This window comes from Phragmites australis, chromosome 9 (genome assembly GCF_958298935.1).
Source record: "Phragmites australis chromosome 9, lpPhrAust1.1, whole genome shotgun sequence".
NCBI classification, from domain to species: domain Eukaryota; kingdom Viridiplantae; phylum Streptophyta; class Magnoliopsida; order Poales; family Poaceae; genus Phragmites; species Phragmites australis.
Window position 1 is genome coordinate 8,357,218 of NC_084929.1, and position 9,034 is coordinate 8,366,251.

The following is a 9,034-nucleotide window of genomic DNA, read 5'->3' on the forward strand; positions in this document are numbered from 1 at the left end:
GAAGATCGGGCCTAGTCCTCTCAGAGGAGTTTAACGCGCATGATGTTGAATTGATCTACTCCAGCTCTTCTTCCAGTACACTGGACATCAAGTGGTAGCGATCTATGATCTCCTACTTGCATGGTTTCCTTGGTGTATACGGTAAAAAAAATTGTTTTAGGCTAGTGTAGCCTACCCGTTCCCCAAAAGTGGTATCAGAGTCAGGTTCATAGTTTTTGATCTGGATCGGTCACATATATGTGATATGTGAAATGTACGAGATGTCGCCTAAAGGGGGGTAAATAGGTGATCCATGCAATTTAAAAACTTGATAGCGGATAACTGGATCCGGATACTCTGGGTTAATCCGGAGACTCCGGGTTATACAGAACCCAGATACTTCGGCCTTATCTGCATACTCCGAATTATACAGGAAAACGAAACTGAAAAACTGTTGAGTAAATCTAAGTGATTCCAGGGGTTACCGCAGGTTCTAGAGGAAGTCTAAGTACCTTATCACCAACAACCTGCAGTCACAAGCACACTAACAAGTAGATCGGGAAAAATCCCTAAATATTAACTAAAGCAAGTTAATGTGCAACAAAATGAAACTGACAAAATTTGTTCCCGAAGTTCAGCCACTTCACAAAGACGTGCCTACGTCTCCGTTGAGGAGCTCACAAAGAGCCAGGTATTTTCCAACCGTTTCCTCTCCCAAGCGACCACAAAGATCAAGAGAGGGTTCTTACTCAATTCAACGAGGGTAACACAAATTTCCCGCGACACTCCACAAATTTGGATGCTCTCCGGGTGACGCCTTATCGTCTAGGAGCTTACAGCTCCAAGAGAAAAGATTGCGAATCAAAAGCTCGTTGATGACCTCAAGTGCTAAAAAATGGATTTTTTGCTTTCTAGCACTCAATCTCACTCCCCAAACCCTAATCTCCAAATCTTGCACAAATTTGAGCTCTAGATGAGTTAGGGAGGCTATTTAATGGCTTTGGAAGTATGTGTCCACGAGTTGGTTCAGCAGCTCCCCAACAAAGGGGGTGAGGGGTATATATAGCTCACTTCAAAAATCTAGCCGTTACAGTCTATTTTGAACTGACACTGGAGTATCCAGATTCACCCAAAGACTCTGGGTAACACACGAGGACTTAGGCAAAATTCACTGTCCGGAGCCTCCCTGGAGGGTCCGGACACATCAGGACCCGGAGTATCCGGGCCAACCCGGAGACTCCGAGTAACACACTTAAGGCCTACCTGAGACTCTCTTGCGGAGTCGTACTCGGAGACTCCGGCCACGAACAGAACACTAGAGTATCTATGCTAAACCGGAGACTCCGGGTTAAGCACATAAGGCCTTACCCGAGACTCGTTGGCAGAGTCTCACTCGGAGCCGGCTGCAACCAGAATACCAGAGTATCTGGGCCAACCCGGAGACTCTGGGTTGAGCACACATGGCTTTACCCGAGACTCGCTGACGGAGTCTCACTCGGAGGCTCCATCCACTAATAGAACCCTTGAGTATCCGGCCAACCCGGAGACTCCGGATTGAGTTTCTTTGACTCAAACCGAGACTCTCTAGCAGAGTCTCACTCGGAGACTCCGGACAACTGGACAGAGTCCGGAGTATCCGGGCTACCCGGAGACTCCGGGCTCAGACAATAAAAACTATTTTCCGGTGTCTGTGAGTGATTGTGTTTCTCATCTTTTGGTCCTAAAAGGATATTTTGAGCACTGAGACATCTTCAAGACTATGAACATGCATCCCTCTTGATAATACAGCTATCCTTAACTCAAATTCAAAATAAAATAAATTAAACCTATGGAGTAACTACATTGCTTCATTTTTCTTTTTGAGGGACGTCAACAACTCTTTATCTTAACCAATGGGATTTAAAACATGTTCATAAACTCAACAAACCATTAGTCCCTTAATCGTTTGTCATCAATAAGCTAAAACCCACTTAGAGTGCCTAGATGCACTTTCAATATGTGGTAGTAATAGATTGGATCTATTATTATTCTTGTGATTGGTTCATATGATAGATCGGTCGATGCACGGTTTGGTGAAATAGGGGTCAGATGAGATGTGATCGATGAAACCATATGGTCAAAAGATTAGCTTGATCTCCCACCTGGCCACGCATGCGACTTGCCCTTACCGGCTAGAATCACCATTAGGGCTAACAGCACACACCACTGCATGGAAACATAAATGTGGATGTGTACATGACACGGCTTGAAGGTCTTGTCGATCCGAAAAATTCTAAGAAGATATGCAAGCTATAAAATTCCATCTATAGGCTGAAGCAAGCTTCTCGAAGTTGGAATCTTCGTTTTGATAAAGTGGTTAAATGGTTTGGTTTAATAAAAAATGACGAAGAGCCTTAAGTTTATAAAAAGGCTAGTGGTAGCACACTTATCTTTCTGGTCTTATATGTAGATGACATATTATTGATCGGGAATGATTTTCCAATGTTTGATGCTATCAAATCTTCATTGTGAAAGAGTTTCTCAAATGAAAGATCTAGGAGAGGCAGCATACATATTGGGTATAAAGATCTATAGAGATAGGTCGAGAAGGCTGATTGGATTAAGCTAGAGTACATACATCGACAAGGTATTGAAAAGGTTCAATATGCAGGATTCCAAGAAAGGTTTCTTTTCAATGTCATATGGCATCACTCTCAGCAAGAGTCAGTGTCCTTCGACCACTGATGAGCTTGAGAGGATGAGTGCGATCCCGCATGCTTCCGCTATCGGGTCCATCATGTATGTCATGCTTTGTACATGCCCCAATGTCTCATATGCTCTAAGTGTTGCAAGTAGATACCAATCAAACCCGGGTGAAGGTCACTAGGTAACTGTAAAGAATATCCTTAAGTACTTAAGAAGAACTATGGATATGTTCCTAGTCTATGGAGGTGGGGAGAAGCTCGTTGTAAATAGTTACACCGATGCTAGCTTTCAAACTGACAAGAACAATTCGAGATCACAATCTAGTTTTGTGTTCTGCCTCAATGGAGGAGCAGTGAGTTGGAAGAGTTCCAAGCAAGAAACGATGACCGATTCCACGATGAAGGTCGAGTATATCGCAGCTTTAGAAGCTGCAAAGGAGACTGTTTGGATCAGAAAATTTGTTTCTAAGTTAGGTGTGGTTCCTAATGCTTCTAATCCAATAGATCTCTATTGTGATAATAATAGATAATAATAGAGCCATTGCACAAACCAAAGAACCTAGGTCACATCAGAAATCCAAGCACATACTTCGGCGGTATCACCTCATTCAAGAGATTTTAGATCGAGGTGACGTCAAGATATGTAAGGTGCACACGGATTTGAATATTTTTGATCCGTTGATAAATCCACTCCCACGGCCCAAGCATGAGGTGCATGTGAGAGCTATGGGTATTAGATACTTACATAATTGACTCTAGTGCAATTAGGAGATTAAAGTTGATATGCTCTAGAAACAATCATAGAGATAATTGTATCATACGTCTATGTTCTTGAACTTCTTAATAGTATGTTATTCCAACAATAACTATCATTTATATTGATTAACAAGTATGTGACTTGTTTATGAAACTCTTTGTTTATATCATGATGTTATTCTAACTTGATCCCTGATCATATATCATCATGATGATTCATAAGACTAGCACATGTATTGATTTATGGTCACGTTTCATATATCATAAGTATAGAGATACCGAATCAGTAATATCGACATTCATGTTAGAAAACATGATGTTGGATAGACACACTTTGAGATACTGCTGGGAGTGTTATTTATAATGTATCATCAGTTGTTATCTAAAATGGTGTACCCGCAGGATCCTCAGACCTGAGATCGTCATTGATTTCCAGATGTGTAGTGACATACTTTGGAGCCACCAAATGCTACTCCGTAACTGGATAATCATAAAGGTAGATTTCAGGTTTGTCATAAAACATGTCGTAGCGTGTGAGCGATCAAAATAGAATTTGCCCCTCCTTGATAACGGGAGAGGTATCTCTAGGCCTCTCGAGCTAGTTGGATTAAGAAAATATATGACCATGCTAATATGATTATAGAGTTAATCATGATGAATCCACTATTTGATCGAGTGAATGGTCGAGCTATCACAAGGGTGGCACATATCTCACCTTAAGCTCGACTGGAATCGTGAAACAAAGAGATCAGTGTATATGTGTATCAAGATTCAGTCAATATGATCTTTGTGTATACTCGAAAGTTAACATATCCTGTTAGGGATCACTATTGATTTTGGTTTGAAAAAAGTTTTCGTGTCGTAGCCGTTTGTACATGTACCTAACGGGTCACACACTTAATGGATTTGAACAAAACATACGAATTGGATTCATATATGAGTTTGATTGGATTGTAATCCATGAGGTGTTTGAGTCATAAATAGCTTCCAACGTGGGAGCCTATTAGCGAGCTCTTTATAAGGAGAGGTGTGGGGTCTTTATAAGGAGAGGCGTGGGGTGGGGCATGAAGAGGTAAAGCCACTCTGAAATCTTTGCCGTAACTCTCCACGCGATCTCCTAAAACCTAGCTACGCGTGTGGTGTTAGCACATCGACGCTCGGTGATTCCACCCAGTACTTGTGGATACTGTAGAGGTGTTGCTGCTATTGCGGCGCTGATCTTCTCAGCGTGTAGATCTTAACAATATCGTTCGATTGGTCGAGGACTTACTCGGTTGGTCGATATACTTTCTTGACGCTAATCGCGAGGACTTACTCGGTTGGTCGATATATTTTCTTGACGCTAGTCGCGAAGCGTGACGCGACCACTCGGAGCTAGTCGAGAACGCGGCAAATCTGCTCCGTGGTTGATCGAGAAACTGGTCAAGGAGCACGCTACCCACTCGAAACTGGTCGATGAGTACGATCACCTACTCGAAGTTGGTCGAGGAACGTGACCACCTACGTGGGGCTAGTTGCAGATCTGATCGAAAAGTTGTTCAAGGAGTTTGACAAGCACGATGTTAGATCGGTCTACTTTAACTTTTCTTCTGCATTGCACATCAAAAAATAAATCTATAATCTCCTACTTGTATGATTTTCTAGGTATTTATGGTAATTTAAAAAAAAAACTAGAATAGCTTACCTGTTCCCAACAACGACAATACTCGCAACAATTATTCTTATTCTTATATAGGGTTTAGATTCTTACAAACCTATCGTAGTGTGTGGTTCTATGAGTTCTCATCCGCTTAGTCGGGTTTCACCATGTATGTAGATTCCAGTCAAGAAGATCGGACGCCCTGCTTCTGCGTGCATATGGCACAATATCACCTAGCAGCCAAGAGTAGTGACTTGCTGCAAATATAGCGTTAAATTTGTTACTTTTGCTTTGAATGTCAGTAGTTTTAATTAAGATTAGCATGTGCTTATATTTTTAATGATTCAAAAGGTATAACAAATGTTTCGAAAGAAAAAGATCCACACTTGCTCACTTCCCAGTCAGCACCACATTTGCACGTTGCAACAGAAACCGAAGTCCACTTCGTTTTTGCACACCGACAAAAGAGGTTCCTACTGCTGCATTGCTACCCAATGCATATGAAAGATGGCCCCACCAGTCAGTCACTACGCACTAGGAACCAAACTCATTACTGCGGACCAAGAACACCTACCTACTCCTGCGCGCTCCCGTCCTACGCTACACGCACTGCACTGCTACTGGTTGCCGCACGGCCCCTCCCCCGCGGGCCCATCTGTCAGCACCTGCGAAACCCACTCGTCATCGTCGTCGTCGTCCTCCTCCCCCTCCCCCTCCCCCTCCCCCGCCGCCGCCGCCTCCGGAAACGGCCACGGCACCGCCGGTGGAGCCGGCGCGCCCGCCCGCCCGTCCACCGTGGCCATCACCGTCGACGCCGGCCTCGAGAGCGACGACCCGCAGCTCTCCTTGTTCCCGCTCACCGTCACGCACCCACCTGCCGCCGCCAGCGGCGGCAGAGCGAGTACGGCGGCCCCGGCGGCGAGGTTGATCTCGAGCTCGAGCCAGCTCATGACCTCAGCGACGGACTCCTCCGTGATGCCCTCGTGGTCGTCGTAGTCCTCCGCGTCCAGGCGCTCCGCCACCTTCCCGACCACCGCCGCCACCTCCGCCGCTTCCATTCCTTCTCCGGCTCAACGCGGCTGCTGATCGAGTGGGGCAGGGAAGTGGCTTGCGTGGCGGTGCCCGGTGAGGGGGTCGCGCTTTATACTGCCACGGGCGACATGCTAAGTGACTGGATAAGGCCAACGCGGGCCGTCGGATCACGGACCAAGATCACTGCAGCCGTGCGATCTCGTTCGGGTCTGGTCACCGGGAGCGACAACCGAGCCAAATGACGGTTTCACCCCTGAAGCAGTAGGCTGTGCCCGGTGCTGGGAGTGTTCTTGGATTGGTGTGCGCTTCGGGAAACTGCGCTTTGTTCTCGGAGGCATGTGACACCGTACAGGCATGGACGACCTGACCTGAGCTGACCTGACCTGACCGGGAGTTGGGTGAAACAGTCCGCGGCCCTGCTAGGAAACACGACCGAATGCGTATAATTTTTAAAAAATATATTTAGTTATTTATATTCATTGTTCTCGGCTATATTAAATTGAACTTCACTGCTTAATCTATTGTGAGAGATACATGTATTACAGCTGTTTATATAGACGAATTTATTTATCAGTTTTATAAAATTATCTTTATAAAGTAATTAATAACAATCTCAACTCTGGTCTTGAATACAATTAATCAAATAATCTTCTTTTTAACATATATAACTTTATTTAACTTACTTCTTCTCAAACTGTTTATATGATAAAGCTCTAAAAAAAACATGTTTGAGCAAACGAACACACCCATAGTACATAGCATTGTTCTACTCTGTATTAGCTTGTTTCCCCTGCGTTAGCTTCGATAGGGGTTGGTTTCACAGTGAATGGATTAGGATCGGGTGTTACAATAATTCGCCACAGTCCATTGATCCATCGTTAATGCGAGGATCCGAGTCCGTCCATGGTTGGAACAATACACATAGTACAGTCCTGCTCCATACCGTGATCTTCGTGATGCTTAGTACTTTCGCATTTGATGTTAGCCTCTAGCTCTCCGTCCTTTCGCATTTGATGTTAGTAACTTCACTAACTTGTTGGTAGTTACCTGCACTTAATAGAAAAAATACAGGTAACAACATGCCCCCACTAAAGTAATTTATCTTGTCTGGTCAGGTCAGGTCAGCTCAGGCATATTGCTTTTTACTAGCACATAGTATTAAGTTACATAAGTGTATTTATGAAAATACAATATGCCTGGTCTTAAAATCCTATAACATCGTATAGAAAAAGGTGGACCGAGTATTTCTCAGAGTGGAGGGAAATTATTTCTATTATTGAAAACATAGTTTTTCTTATCAACTCAAGCAAATAAGCCAAAATTCAATGTATTTGGGGGGGGGGGGGGGTAATTCTCTTTTTATTTTCGTGAGAACTGGTTGTTACATTCATATCGGTTGTAGTAATCCGGAAAAGTTTCCACATTTAAAATAGAGTCTAAGCAGCTCCAGCACAAGACTTTTGAGAAATACTCATAACCTAGAGACAACGTATGCTTGCTGGGCACGGTCATAAATCTTGCTCATCAACCTTTGTGATGTGAGTCTAATAAATTTCGGTGACAGGTCGGGTATAGATCTGTTTCACCTATATTTGATATGATCTATTGTCATCCCTAATCTGAACCTCTAGATCCGGCGACCCTCCTTTCCCCACTGCCAGAGAGCTCCTTCGGATGAACCTCGACAATGGTGTACTTTCTGACACCATCGCTTGTCGCGACCTTGATACCGTCGCGAGCCAGTGGTGTGCTCCACCGCCACTCAAACCGCCTATATCTGATCTCTTGCCGGCGGTGATTGAGCGTAACAGAGCGGAGGAGGTGCCTTCGTGATCCCCTCTGGGATGGCTCCCAGGAGGTGGTACCCGCATCAGCGGTGTGCTTGAGTTCTTTTGGCACGGTGATGGCTGTGTGTACATCCATGGATTCTTCATCCTTCTTGGCGAAAGCCTAGCTCCACGCTCAGCTTCTTCCTCCCTCCTGCCTCACATTCTATGATTCTTTTACTCTTTCTTTTAATGGCATGTTCATGTTCTAAAGAAGAAAGTGCTGATCTAGTGTAAGGATCAAAATTTGTGATTATAATTTGCGCAGATCAAAACTTATGATTTAATTGGTACGGATCTAAATTTATGAATTCATATCCATTGTGCATATATATAAATTGTTCATAGTTACTTTTCGATTTCTATCTGTGATTGAAATTATTTGGCAGTGTGCATGTGTACAAATTTGTAAATGAGATTGGTGTTATGTGATGCGTACAAACTTTGTTTGTCTTTGCACTTACCAGACTTGTGGTTAATCTGTGTCCAGTTTGGACTTTTGTAGAAAACAAAGATGTGGAGTTTTCATTCAAGTTTCAGCCCTCGTTTGCATCAAAGGAAAAATCAAAGGAATTTTGAAGGATAGGAATCCTATAGGAAAATTTCCTATGTCGAATGTACCCTGTGCAATTCTTATGTAATGCCTCGATCCATAGGGATTTTGGAGGAAATCTAGCATGAAGTCTAACCTCATAGAAACTTTCCTTTGTGGCTATCTCTCTTTTTAAATTCCTGTGTTGCATCCTACTTCATTGGAAAATTTTCTGCATTATGAATTCCATCACTAATACAAAATAGACTATCACTGCCGGTTTTAAACTGGCATCACCGTTGGTTTTGAAATCAGTAGTGAATTAGCAGCAATGATAATCCATGAGACCGACAGGGATAGTAAGTATCACTATCGGTTCAAAGCTCGAACCAATAATGATAACTCAACTATCATTACCGGTTTATGCTGAACTGACAGTGATAATCCATACACATGTACAAAAATATTCTACCACGAACTCTTCAGCATAGAGATCTGTCTCAAGTTTGGAGACCCTATGCTAAAATGTTCGTGGTAGAATATGTTAAATCTAAATGAATGGTGAAACCATAATTAAAACCGTGGT

The 9,034-nt window shown here is 43.4% G+C and overlaps 1 protein-coding gene across 1 annotated transcript; it reads right to left on the reverse strand.

The window, feature by feature from the left end:
• Window positions 1-360: 360 nt before the first annotated feature.
• On the reverse strand, window positions 361-6,154 carry LOC133927974 (uncharacterized). Its single transcript, XM_062374286.1, has 3 exons — window positions 5,787-6,154; window positions 492-506; window positions 361-390 (listed from the first exon to the last, which is right to left on the reverse strand). The coding sequence occupies exons 1-3, from the start codon at window positions 6,114-6,116 to the stop codon at window positions 361-363; spliced, it is 375 nt and encodes a 124-aa protein (XP_062230270.1). The 5' UTR covers window positions 6,117-6,154.
• Window positions 6,155-9,034: the final 2,880 nt, after the last annotated feature.